Genomic DNA, 14,555 nt, shown 5'->3' with positions numbered 1-14,555 from the left:
GATGTATAAGAGAGTAGTGAGACCAGCTGTGATGTATGGATTGGAGGCCATACCCTTAACAAAGAGACAGGAGGCAAAGTTGGAGGTGGCGGAGTTGAGGATGTTAAGGTTTGCGATGGGAATGACAAGGTTGGGCAGGATAAGGAACAAGTACATCAGAGGGACAGCACATGTAGAGAGCTTGGGAATTAAGCTAAGAGCTAAGAGAGATGAGACAGATGGTATGAGCACATCCTGAGAAGAGATGCAGAGCATGTGGGAAGGAGAATGTTGAGGATGGAGCTGCCAGGCAAACAAAAACGAGGAAGGCCAAAGAGGAGATACATGGATGTGGTGAGAGAGGACATGAAAGTGGCAGGTGTGGTAGAGAAGGATGCAGAAGACAGGGAGCAATGGAGATGAAAGATCCACTGTGGCGACCCCTAATCAGGAGCAGCCAAAAGAAGAAGAAGAGGCAAGACCTTTTCAATGGTGCACACCTGCCTAATCCCTGAAGGCCCCGACTTGGAAGGACCCATCCTACCAAGGAAACATACCTGACTTTGAGAAATATGAATAGTTTCAACAAAAGGGGTGGAGTCAAGTGGGAGGATGAGGAAGACTCATCAAAGCCTCAGAGAGCTCTGATAATGATCCTAACCCATACTGTAAGTATGTCATCACATGTTTACCACAATGCATTATGGGCAATACCCAGGGTCAGCTCCACCATATTGTTTACTTTCACCTTTGTTAAACACTGCATTGTTCTGTCTAACCAGTTTTAGCCATGCCTAAAGTGAATTGCTGTGTGCCTTACTGTGTCTCCACAACAAAGAGAACATTTGAGTTTTTATCAGCTGCCATTTGAGGAGAAGAAAGAAATGGATAAGTTTAATCCGCAACGAAAACCTTCAAACTGAACTGAAATGGACAAGCGTTTGTAGCTTACATTTCTCTGGTGGGAAAAAGACGTACTTAAACTGTGACCCAGCAATATTTCTATGGTCTGCGGAATGGCCTTCGGTTATAGATGATTATAACAATCAACATTGTTTATTGTCTGAAACTAGTGATATTCCAAAACCTGTAAAACAAAGAAGCATTCTTCGGCCTTTGCCTCCCAACATGCTGAAGCACTCGGCAGCCAAATGAGCCTGTCGGAGCGATAAAACTCCCAAACCATGAAGGGTTCTCTTTCGGGTGTGTATAATGTTCATTGTACCTCACTAGCGGCATTTATTGAAGAAAATGCATTTATACTGAACATGACATGGCAGATCAGTTGGTTTCCAAAGTTTTTTTTTTTTGTAATGTTTCCTTCTATCAAGTTTTATTTAATTAATCACTCATTTATAAATGTTTTGATGCTGTTCATCTGGGCCCGGGATCACGAAGCAATCTTAGACTTAAGTCAACAGTTGATTTTTCATAATAGTTTCCCTTACTGCATCTGTAACTTTCATTGTGCTGGATCAAGCTTAAGTACAAAGCTAAAAGATTTCATTAGAACAAAGCTTTGTAGAAAATGGTAAGGAATAACTGAAGATTAAAAGAAACAAATTCAGACTTAAGTCTAAGATTGCTTCGTGATCCAACATACTGTACATCCTCAGAAATAAGACATTCTGAGATTTGACGTTGTTGTTGTGCAGTGCGGTAGACTCGGTCTAGACTCTTACCTTCTCAGCAAGCTTGATTTGGATTCCGATTTTCCTGCTGTAAACCCTCGACATGTTATCCACCTCTTTAAATCACCAATTTCATTGTCTTCCACGACAGACCATGGCAAAATCACTCGTCTCACGTCACTCTCACGTAAAATTAATCTGACATCTGTCATATCAGGCGGCACGGTGGTGTAGTGGTTAGCGCTGTGGCCTCACAGCAAGAAGGTCCTGGGTTCGAGCCCCGGGGCCGGCGAGGGCCTTTCTGTGTGGAGTTTGCATGTTCTCCCCGTGTCCGCGTGGGTTTCCTCCGGGTGCTCCGGTTTCCCCCACAGTCCAAAGACATGCAGGTTAGGTTAACTGGTGACTCTAAATTGACCGTAGGTGTGAATGTGAGTGTGAATGGTTGTCTGTGTCTATGTGTCAGCCCTGTGATGACCTGGCGACTTGTCCAGGGTGTACCCCGCCTTTCGCCCGTAGTCAGCTGGGATAGGCTCCAGCTTGCCTGCGACCCTGTAGAACAGGGGTGTCAAACCTGATCCATAAAGGGCCGTGTGGCTGCAGGTTTTCATTCCAGCCATGCAGCAGCACCCTGATTTGGCTTATTCAATCAACTGACACACCCACCCTTTAATCAAGGGTGGGTGTGGCTGCAAGTATTTGACTGTGTGAAGACAGTTCAGTTGATTGAATGAGCCAAGTCAGGTGTGCTGCTGCATGGCTGGAATGAAAACCTGCAGCCACAAGGCCCTTTATGGATCAGGTTTGACACCCCTGCTGTAGAAGGATAAAGCGGCTAGAGATAATGAGATGAGATGAGATCTGTCATATCGCTCAACTACCGACCCCAGCTATCCCCCACAATGCATTGCAGTAAACAAGTGATGACGTAGTTATGCCTGGGGGCTATTACAAAGTGCTCCTCCAACTGAATGTGGTCAGAGGAAGATAGTTACAAAGACTTTGAGTAAGATAGGCTTCTATTATTTGATAGCTACATTAGTCTTATAGCTCTAGTGCATAATTTAAAATAAATAAATAAAACCCCTCCAGACACCAAACTTTACTTGCTGATCAGCTACATTTAGGACATTCTGATTTTATTTTTCAAAACTAATGTATTACCATTAAATGTTATGTTGTAACAATGCAGACAATGACTTCATTAAGAATAACATTACTCCCATGTTCAGGACATACCTTAAAATCTACTGTAAACAAGGTACAAAATGGGGTTTCTACATTGTTTTGATAAAACAGCAAAGACTAAGACCAATCCTCTTATTACGTCTGGTTTATTACAAATATTCCAGCAGTTTCCTTAACCAAAGAATGCTCCTCTTTCAATATACTGATATGGAGATACACAAAAAAACTGTGGTATTCACTGAAATGGAAGGACTGAGGAGGAAAAAAAAAAAACCTCTGAAAACCTTCTGTGGTCATGCGGTACAATAGAGTTTCCTGAAGGGACTGATTGGTCCACAAACTGTGTGATCTGGATGATCATTCCTGTTATGTGTAGCTCTCTAGAGTGATGGCCTCTGACCAGAAGAAGTGACCTCGATTTAAAAGCTCATAACTGTCAGTCTGTTTCAGAAACACATAGAAATGAATTAGTCTCTGAGCCACTTCAGCCATGTTGGAACACGTTCTTCTGGCCTGAGGGCTTCCTCTTGCTTTACACACAGACAAAACCGCAGACTAGATCATAATCCAGAGGTCTGAAAAGCTGCAGACAGGGTAGACCTGGGTTAAGCGTTCAGGTTCCCAGCAATCTCACTGCTGCCATCAACTTTACAAACTTTAAGTTTACAATGTTTCTAAAACGTATAACTAAGTCTTTCTTTTTTGCTGTTCAAGATGAATAGCTTTAGTCTATATTTTCCCTCTCTCTGGCCTTCTTGGTTGATGAAAAGCGAAGATACTGTTGGTTACACTTAGATACAGTCTAGGTCCAAAATTTGTTTTGGGTGGTTCAGGAGCATTTTTGATTGAACATAAATCAGCATTAGGATATTATTACATATAGGCCAAAATGCTCAAGACTGTCTCTTGGATGGATGGTGGTCTCATGGAGGATGTCACCATCGCAAGCAAATAACTTCTGATCCACAGAGAAATCACACAACTTTATAAATCTTTGTAAAATGAAAAATAGTACAAACATCCTTTTATTGTTCTTATGAATGTATACAATATCTACTAGTGTATCTCCAAAAATTAGAATATTGCGAAAAAAGTTTTTTTTTTCTGAACTTGATCCAAAAAGGTAAACTTTCATATATTCTATATTCGTTACATGTAAAGTGAAATATTTCAAGACTTTTTTGTTTTAATTTTGATCATTATGGCTTATAGCTCATGAAAATCAGTACTCCAGTATATCTCAAATTATTAGAATATTTCATAAGATCAATCAAAAAAGGATTTACAACACAGAAATGTCCAATTTCTGAAAAGTATGTTCATTTATACACTCAATACTTGGTTGGGGCTCTTTTACCATGAATTACTGCATCAATGAAGTGTGGCATGGAGGTGATCAACCTGTGGCACTGCTGAGGTGTTATGGAAGCCCACGTTGCTTTGATAGCAGCCTTCAGCTCGTCTGTATTTTTGGGTCAGGTGTTTCTCATCTTCTTCTTGACAATAGCCCATAGATTCTCTATGGGGTTCAGGTCAGGCGAGTTGGCTGGCCAATCAAGCACAGTAATATCATGATCAGCAAACCATTTGGTAGTAGTTTTGGCACTGTGGGCAGGTGTTAAGTCCTGCTGGAAAAGGAAATCAGCACCTCCATAAAGCTTGTCAGCAGATGGAAGCATGAAGTGCTCCAAAATCTCCTGGTAGATGGCTGCATTGACCTTGGACTTGATAAAACACAATGGACCAGCACCAGCAGATGACATAGCACCCCAAATCATCACAGATTGCGGAAACTTCACACTGGACTTCAAGCACCTTGGATTCTGTGCATCTTCACTCTTCCTCCAGACTCTAAGACCTTGATTTCCAAATGAAATGCAAAATTTACTTTCTTCTGAAAAGAGGACTTTGGACCACTGAGCAAGAGTCCAGTTCTTTCTCTCCTTAAGATGCTTCTGATGTTGTCTCTGGTTCAGGAGTGGCTTGATATTAGGAATGCGATAGTTGTAGCCCTTTCCTGAAGACGTCTGTGTGTGGTGGCTCTTGATGCACTGGCACCAGCCTCAGTCCACTCCTTGTGAAGCTCTCCCAAGTTATTGAATCAACTTTTCTTGACAATCCTATCAAGGTTGCGGTCATCCCTGTTGCCTGTGCACCTTTTCCAGCCAGCCTTTTCAGCAATGACCTTCTGTGGCTTATCCTCCTTGTGGAAGGTGTCGATGATGGTCTTCTGGACAACTGTCAAGTCAGCAGTCTTCCCTGTGATTGTGGTTGCATGTACTGAACTAGACCAAGAGATACACAGTATTTATACTGTTTCACTCAAAGTCGAATTAAATATTCTCATATTTTGAGATTTTTTTTTTTGCACTGTAGGCCACAATTACCAAACTTAAAATAGAAAAATGCTTGAAACATTTTCATTTACATGTAATGAGTGTAGAATATATTAAATTTTCACTTTCTGAAATAACTGATGGAAAATACTGAACTTTTTCATGATATTCTAATTTTTGGAGATGTATTAGTTGAGGACATCCCATTGTACCTGCAGACCACAACATGCCTTACTGCACCAATCCTGCAAATATGATTGCAGAGAGCAGGTGTATAGATGACCCTTCACCTACACAGCTGCACGTTCCTTCATCATAGCAAGGATATAAGAATCTAATCGAATATGTTTTCACTTCATCAGTTGCTTCTAACATTTGTACATCTGAAAGAAAACAATATTGTATTGTTTTATGTCACAGCACATGCAAAAAAAAAAAAAAGGCTACTAATCCAGAAAATACGGTACTTAAACCGTCTGGACCACCTCTTGTTACAGCACTGCATCCTGTACTGGCAAAGAGCAACAAGAGGATTTTCTACTCATCCAAGGAATTATTACATCCTGAGTTTTCATGCCAAACACACGCACGCACATACACACTCTCTCTCTCTCTGGCAGGCTGACTGCCATTCTGAATTAACTCTCAAAGTGTCAAAACCATCAACAACGTAATAAGGGAATTCAAATTCTGCCAGAATTCAAACAAAGCCATTAAGCAGTTCAGGTTTGGAGTGAGTCATGACTGTGACTGTCCTGAGAGAGCAGTGGTGCAGAAATTACTGAATGATTAAATGATTTAGAGAGTGCTTGTGGACTGGAGGATGAGGGTGTGTTCAAGAAGGACCTGTAATTCTGCAGGGATTTGAAATAACTGCTTTATTTATAGTGTGCTAGTTGTGGGATTTTGCATTAAGCTGTAGCAGGGGAAATTATGTAGCGCAGGGTGGAAATAAAATACAAGACAATTAAAGTTCATGCACATTGGAATAATATACTATGTGACCGTGTTGTGCAAGTAGTTTGATATTAATTTGAAAACAAAGTTTCAAGCCATGTGTCTATTACTGAGACTCAGGTACATAGGTACAGAGACCACACCTCTTTTACCAGGACAAATAGATACAGAGACCACACCTCATTTACCAGCACAAATAGGTACAGAGACCACACCTCCTTTCCTGGGACAGACAGGTACAGAGAACACACCTCCTTTACCAGGACAAATAGATACAGAGATCATGCCTCCTTTACCAGGACAGACAAGTACAGAGACCACCCCAACTTTACCAGGACAAATAGATACAGAGACTACGCCTCTTTTACCGGGACAGACAGGTACAGAGAACACGCCTCCTTTACCAGGACAAATAGGTACAGAGACCAGACCATGCCTCCTTTACCGGGACAAAAAGATACAGATACCATGCCTTCTTTACCAGGACAGACAGGTACAGAGACCACGCCTCCTTTACCAGGACAGACAGGTACAGAGACTACACTACACTTCTTTTACTGAGACAAATACGTACATAGACCACACCCTCCTTTATCGGGACAGACAGGTACAGAGACCACGCCTCCTTTACCAGGACAGACAGGTATAGAGACTATGCCTCCTTTACTCGGACAAATAGGTACAGAGAACACGCCTCCTTTACACTAGGACAGATAGGTTCAGAGACCACACGTCCTTTACCGGGACAGACAGGTACTGAGACCACGCCTCCTTTACCGAGACAAATAGGTACATAGATCACACCTCCTTTACCAGGACAGACAGGTACAGAGACCATGCCTCCTTTACTGGGACAAATAGGTTCAGAGACCACGCCTCTTTTACTGGGACAGACAGGTACAGACACCATGCCTCCTTTACACTGGGACAGACAGGTACAGACACCACGCCTCCTTTACACTGGGACAGACAGGTACAGACACCATACCTCCTTTATACTGGGACAGACAGGTACAGACACCATGCCTCCTTTCCACTGGGACAGATAGGTACAGAGATCCTTTGTGATGCTTCTGTCAACATCTTTGTAATGTACATTGATAAGCCACATATATTGTATTTTATCATTTTGTGTGTGTGTGTGTGTGTGTGTGTGTGTGTGTTTGAGAAGGCTTACGGGGGGTTATCGCACTTCCTCTGCCTGAACCGAGCTCCGGTACCACAGGTTCGGCTGCACATGCTCCACTGGCTCCATGAATTCCAGTCTCCGTCCATGTGCTGAGGGATCGGGGTTTTACTGACGCACTCACCAGCCCTGCACCACTAACATATACACACATACAGAGACACAAATGAAGAGGAACCTGGTTACTACCAACATCATTAGTACATTACTCACATCACAATATTCCCAACATCCTGTACATCATGGATTCTCAATCATTTTTGCACCCACGGACATCTTTCAGTGTTAAAAAAGGACCCCTTAGTCTATAGAGGCTTATTACCTTATCAGCACCACATTCAGTGCCATCCAAAGGTGGATCCAGTTTGGTTTTACAGGACGTGTCTCCTTCCACCAGACACCACAGGCCTGCACACATCAGGTGCTGAAATCACACAACCACCTGGGTTAGCTTAGCATAATTTCATAGCAATTTCATAGTTAGGACCACCAATGCAGAACCATTGCCAAGTTCCTGTCACTGGAATGCAGAGTATTTCAACAACAGGTGTGTGAAAGTGCTCACGTTCCATATCTTTTCCTTGCCTGCGGCGCCTCCTGAACATCACTCTGGCATCCAAAACCGTTTATTTAATCTGCGAGACAGTGTGGTGAACTTGATACTCATGGAACAGTGGATTAAGGAACAAAGAAATGTAACTGTGCTTCACTAACATTACAAAAAAGTAATAGTTCCTGAAGTCAGACAGTTCATCTCTTCAGACTGTTGTTGCTTTTGTGTTACACTATTCAGCCTTGACTACTTCGAGTGATTTTGAACAACAAGCTAGACAGTGAAGATGAATGTGATGCAATATTTGATTTTGAGAATACGGCTGAAAAAGTGGAAGTGGTGCCAACATAGATGGTAGATCAGGCAATTAAATCAATGTTATTTGGCGGTGGTGTAAGTGGTTAGCATGGTCGCCTCACAGCAAGAAGGGTCTGGGGTCAAGCCCAGAGGCTGGCAGGGGCCTTTCTGTATGGAGTTTGCATGTTCTCCCCGTGTCTGCATGGGTTTCCTCTGGATGCTCCAGTTTCCCCCCACAGTCCAAAGACATGCGGTTAGGTTAATACGGGACGGCCTTGGGCTGAGGTGCCCTTGGGCGAGGCAACTAACTCCCAACTGCACCCCGGGTGCTGTTAGCATGGCTGCCCACTGTTCTGGGTATGTGTGTGTGCTCATTGCTCACATGTGTGTGTTCACTGCTTCAGATGGGTTAAATGCAGAGAGGAATTTCACAAGCGTGTAATGAATAAAGTTGTTCTTCCTCTTATTATTATTATGTTAAAAGAGGGGCGGCACGGTGGTGTAGTGGATAGCGCTGTCGCCTCACAGCAAGAAGGTCCGGGTTCGAGCCCTGTGGCTGACGAGGGCCTTTCTGTGTGGAGTTTGCATGTTCTCCCCGTGTCCGCGTGGGTTTCCTCCGGGTGCTCCGGTTTCCCCCACAGTCCAAAGACATGCAGGTTAGGTTAACTGGTGACTCTAAATTGACCGTAGGTGTGAATGTGAGTGTGAATGGTTGTCTGTGTCTATGTGTCAGCCCTGTGATGACCTGGTGACTTGTCCAGGGTGTACCCCGCCTTTCGCTCGTAGTCAGCTGGGATAGGCTCCAGCTTGCCTGCGACCCTGTAGAACAGGATAAAGCGGCTACAGATAATGAGATGAGATGAGATGTTAAAAGAGATTTCTCTTGTTCTACCAGTGATAAAAATTGTGCAAGAGAAATATCTTCATGTTGTCATACTGCCCCTGATCTTTATGGTGATGTTCCACCTGACAATACGGCATCATTTTTTTGTATGTAAAATCAACACACTGAATAAACACAGGAGATGTGCAAACATGATTAAAAGCAACTATAACCTTGGCTTTAGTCCAGTTGGGAGCCTCCAGCAACAATAAAACATGCCCGACTCCTGGCTACTGTCATACTGTAAATTATCTGTACTTGCATGATTTACATGCCACTCCACACATAATTTGTACATTTCCATTCCATTTTTTCTTTAAGTCAGAGGCAAGCCCAGTCGAAAGTGTGATCCATGGGAACTAAATGCAAGTCATAGCTAAAATCTGTGCAAGAATGGTGAAGGCATTAAACAAGCGGTGAGATTAATTGAAGCCCATCATTTGAATTTGTTATCATACCCATCCAACCCATCACTTACTCTTAGAATCACAATCACACTTCACAATCAGGGCGGCACGGTGGTGTAGTGGTTAGCGCTGTCGCCTCACAGCAAGAAGGTCCGGGTTCGAGCCCCGTGGCCGGCGAGGGCCTTTCTGTGTGGAGTTTGCATGTTCTCCCCGTGTCCGTGTGGGTTTCCTCCGGGTGCTCCGGTTTCCCCCACAGTCCAAAGACATGCAGGTTAGGTTAACTGGTGACTCTAAATTGACCGTAGGTGTGAGTGTGAATGGTTGTCTGTGTCTATGTGTCAGCCCTGTGATGACCTGGCGACTTGTCCAGGGTGTACCCCGCCTTTTTCCCGTAGTTAGCTGGGATAGGCTCCAGCTTGCCTGCGACCCTGTAGAAGGATAAAGCGGCTAGAGATAATGAGATGAGATGAGACTTCACAATCACACAATTAAAAATTAAAGAGGATTTTTCACTTGAAGGTTGCTTGCACCAATGGGAAGGGGGTTGATCACGTGATGTACTGATACTACAAGTTCTATGATCAAACCTGAACCACCCCCATGAAGCCTGGAAGACCAACAGTAGGGGGGAAAAGACGGACTACACTAAATATACCTTCTTGTATGGCCTTGGGGCCAATGGCACCACCTCTATAAATTTGCTGCCCCCCCCGGCCAGACCAGTCACATATGCAAACTATTTATTTATTTATTTATTTATTGAAGTCCTTGAGCCAGAAATTTGCCTCCTGATCTGCTGTATGGAGGCGACTCAACCGCCTTTTAGTCTCTGAAGAGAGGACACTAAAACAGGGTTAAAATGGAACTCAAAATGTTAACTGGTATTAGTAAATCACACCACATAATTAGTATTATTATACATACAGGCCACTTTTTCCATGGAATAAAAACATGTATGCTATTCCCTTCTAGCTGGTTTCATTCATTTGGTTTGATAGCATGCAATATTGTGAGCATATTACTTATCGTACATGCATTACGCCATTCTACCCAATGGAGAATGATTGTGCAATATTGTTACTATAGTGCATGTTGCCAAGACAACATAATATCACACATTGGAGCTCATGCAAATATCCAATGACAAAACTTTTCTGCTGTGCATGCGCAGAACCATTTCTTTGTCTGCCGGGAAAGGGAAAAGACGAGGCTAATCCAGTGCTACTGCTAGGATTAACTATGCTTTAATTAAGCACTAAATAAATAAACCAAAAACTAAAACTACAGCTGCGTTGAATAGCCGTCAGGCTACCAAAACTTCATTATATATTCTTCACACATATTTACAAGAGAAAAACATACCAACGAACATTGAAAAACTGGAAAAGAGACATGCTGGAGATGTAAAACTTCTGCCCTAGCGAGCGACTGTGACAATTTGTAAACAAACATGGCTGCGAGGTTTGCTTTGTTAAATACGGAAGATTTTGAGAGAAGGTGGAGAAGGTGGCTGGAAGGTGACTTCAGTGCCGCGCTGATGAACACTATATTGGTTGGAAGGTGACTGCCGCACTAACAGCACCAAGTCACGAGTAAGCTAGCGTTGGCCTTCACTAACACTACTGATGAATGCTACACTGGCTGGAAGGTGACTGCATTGCCGCACTAACAGCACCAACTCGCGGGTAAGCTCGCATTGGCTTTCAAGAATGCAGATATGAAGAGAGTGTGTATGGATAATAATAATATTGGCTGGCTTTTTTTCATCGTATATAAGATATATTCCATTCAGTTACCATGATATTGAACACGTCGAAGATGAGAAAGGCCCCTGCTGGCTACTGAGCTCAAACCCAGAACCTTCTTACTGTGAGGCAACAGTACTAACCACTACACCAGCGTACCACCTCAATATCATGCTAGCTGAATGGAATATATCTGATATACCACTCAACGCCAGCCAATCTTCTTTAAATATTAACTGTAAAATAAAAAAACGAAGTATATCAGAAAGCGATTCCCAAACTCTCATATTGCTATAGTTTTCAAATAACCTATAAATGACAACAGCATAACAGAGTTCTTGAAATTCTGTTATGCCTTTTGGTTTTGGTGTGCCACCCCAAGATTTTCAGTGGCCCCCATCTGGTCACCCCTTTGAAAAATTTCTGGAGGTGCCCCTGCTTGGTGCTGGAACATCAAGGTCACAAGACAAAAGTACACAACCAGGAAAGGAAGAAGGAGAAAGAAGGCAAGAGAACCTATTCCTGACTATACACTCCTCCAGTCTCATAAAGCTGTCAGCAGTACAGATCCACAGATTTATATCCTGTACTCTTCCTCGGGACAGAAGAAGGAAGGTAATGAATGAAAGCACAACCTTGAAGCTCTGTCTATCCACTAGCCCCAGGGATCTTTTCTTTTTGTTGTTGTTGTCTTGCACAGTCTTCTGAATGCTGTTAAATGCACTTGTACAAGACGACTGAGCATCTGTACACTCATAAAGAAAGGTTTCTTAGCTTCCTGAAGGGTTTTACTTGAAACCCTTTGTGAAAATTAAACCCCCTGTTGTAGGATTTCAGTCGCCACGGAGGGATAAATCAAGCTGCATAATCCATTCATTCATCTTCAGTAACCTCATAGTCAAAGTGGATTCAGAGCCCAACCTAGGAATAATGGGTTCAAGGAGGGAGAAACCTTCTCCCTAGTGGCAATTAAGAGACACCAATCCACCTACAGGTATCTTTTTGGATGTAAATCAGGGAAACCTAACAAAGTCCACACAGACACAGGGTGAAAATGTGAAACTCCACACAGACAGACAGTAACCCAAGCTCAGGACTGAAGCAGGGAACCTGGAGCCTTGAGTTAGCGATCGTACCCACTGTGCCACCCTGCTTAATCCAAGGACGCTAAAATGACTAACAATGAATAAGGGGAGCTGTTCATATGATCTCACTTCATGAATACATGTAATAAAACCCGAATACATTTCACTCACTGTTGGAAAGAGTGTATCTGTGTGAAACATTGTCTCTCGGTGGTCAAAGCCAGCTTATCAATGGTCATCTTTTAAATGAGTTCATTCCACAACATGAGAAGAAAACTAGTTCTGCTTCGAGAAAGAAAAATCTCAGCGAGCAAAAAATATCACAACATAAGATTTATTTCACAACTTCCCTTCAAAGTGGCCAATCATACAGGGACCACAGTACGCACACCCAAGACTATATACGCTTGAAAATTCACCCATTGTAAAAATCATACATCAGTTATGAGCACCTGGGGCCAGGCTTATAAAAAGTAATTTCAAAGTGAAAAGTATGTGCAAGTCCACACGCTTTAGATCCCATGCCTAGGTTTAACCATAAATACTGGTGAATTCTCAAATCTGACGGTGTCTCGGTTGTCAGTGCTTTGCCACAGTCAGTAAGCTTTCATCTTCAGGACAGACGACTTTTTAATGCTTTCTGGTTTCTCAGTAAAATGAGAAACAAGCTACACCGTTTTTGTTTTATTAACTTCAAGAGAGAGATAAAAAGAAAGGCTGGTGAGGGAATGATTGTTTATAGCTGCTATGATGTATACACTGACTTGCCTCATGATTACTCCACAACACTAATTGGAATTATTTTATCCACATTCACTGGATATGAGCAATTGCGCACTCTGATTGGCTACTCTACTACAAGGTTATGAGCTCATATACCATGAGTAGAGAAAAACAAAATGGCAGAGCATGTTGCTCAACCAACTGAGGTTGAAATAAAAACTACTTGAAAACAAACCCCCAAAAAATACCAAAAAAAAGCAACAAAAAATGAACTAAAAGTATTTGATGGTAAGAACGTAGCTTTCTTGTTTTTCAAGAATTATTATTATAGCATTTTTCACAAATTGCTACTGTCATTTCGCCGGTTTGTTTACATTCTAAGCAGAAATGACTTTGTCAGACATTTTGTATAAAGTTTTTATTTATCCATCTATCCATTATCCGTAACCGCTTATCCTGTGCAGAGTCACGGACAAGCTGGAACCTATCCTAGCTGACTATGGGTGAGAAGCGGGGTACACCCTGGACAAGTCAACAAGTCATCACAGGGCTGACACATAGAGACAAACAACCATTCACACTCACATTCACACCTATGGTCAATTTAGAGCCATCAATTAGCCTAACCTGCATGTCTTTGGACTGTGGAGGAAACCGGAGCACCCAGAGGAAACCTACACAGACACGGGGAGAACATGCAAACTCCACACAGAAAGGCCCCCTTCAGCCACTGGGCTCAAACCCAGAACCTTCTTACTGTGAGGCAACAGTGCTAACCACTACACCACCATGCCATCTGTTTTTATTTATCGAATTTGCAAAAAATAAAAATGAAAATGCTCGGTTTCTCAAAATCCAGTGAATGTGGATAGAATATAACAAATTATTCCACTCAATCTTGTCGTACATGGCTTATAGCCAACTCAGCGCTCCACGTTTTATCGGCTATCAGCTCATGTATGACTCAATTATGTGGAATAACCGTTCACTACAAATGGCTAAAATCATGACGCATCATTCAATAATCAATAAAAAATTGTAATCGGTGGCAAATCATTGCAGTATCGAGTCAAAGACTACATGTTGTGCTTTTATTTCTTCCTTAATACTCCAATTTTTGTTTCAATCCTCATTTCATTTAATTTCATAAAATTTGATAATTTTACAAATTATCAAAGTGCGATAATTTGTAATGCATCTATTGTAGTAGCACTGGTGCAACCATTACATTATGGGAAAAAGAAAACAATTCATAATAAAATAACCTACTGAGAAAATGTTGCAAAAAAGACTTAAATGTCCAAGTAATAGATTACTTGTTTAAGTTAAAGGAGAGGGCGGCACAGTGGTGTAGTGGTTAGCGCTGTCGCCTCACAGCAAGAAGGTCCGGGTTCGAGCCCCGTGGCCGGCGAGGACCTTTCTGTGCGGAGTTTGCATGTTCTCCCCGTGTCCGCATGGGTTTCCTCCGGGTGCTCTGGTTTCCCCCACAGTCCAAAGACATGCAGGTTAGGTTAACTGGTGACTCGTAGGTGTGAATGTGAGTGTGAATGGTTGTCAGTGTCTATGCCCATGTTTACATTAGACCGTA

General features: G+C 42.5%; 1 protein-coding gene across 2 annotated transcripts in view; it reads right to left on the bottom strand.

Annotated features, from left to right (window-relative positions):
* Positions 1–14,555, bottom strand: part of adamts17 (ADAM metallopeptidase with thrombospondin type 1 motif, 17) — a 347,817-nt gene that overhangs the window by 151,358 nt on the left and 181,904 nt on the right. For both annotated transcript variants that reach the window (XM_060941102.1, XM_060941103.1), the window contains exons 11-12: positions 7,597–7,698; positions 7,266–7,411 (exon numbers count right to left, since the gene is read on the bottom strand). In XM_060941102.1, the coding sequence (XP_060797085.1) occupies positions 7,266–7,411; positions 7,597–7,698 (248 nt within the window). The remainder of the gene's footprint in view (positions 1–7,265; positions 7,412–7,596; positions 7,699–14,555) is intronic.

This window comes from Neoarius graeffei, chromosome 15 (genome assembly GCF_027579695.1).
Source record: "Neoarius graeffei isolate fNeoGra1 chromosome 15, fNeoGra1.pri, whole genome shotgun sequence".
Taxonomy (NCBI): domain Eukaryota; kingdom Metazoa; phylum Chordata; class Actinopteri; order Siluriformes; family Ariidae; genus Neoarius; species Neoarius graeffei.
This window is presented reverse-complemented; position numbering and strand designations above follow the sequence as displayed.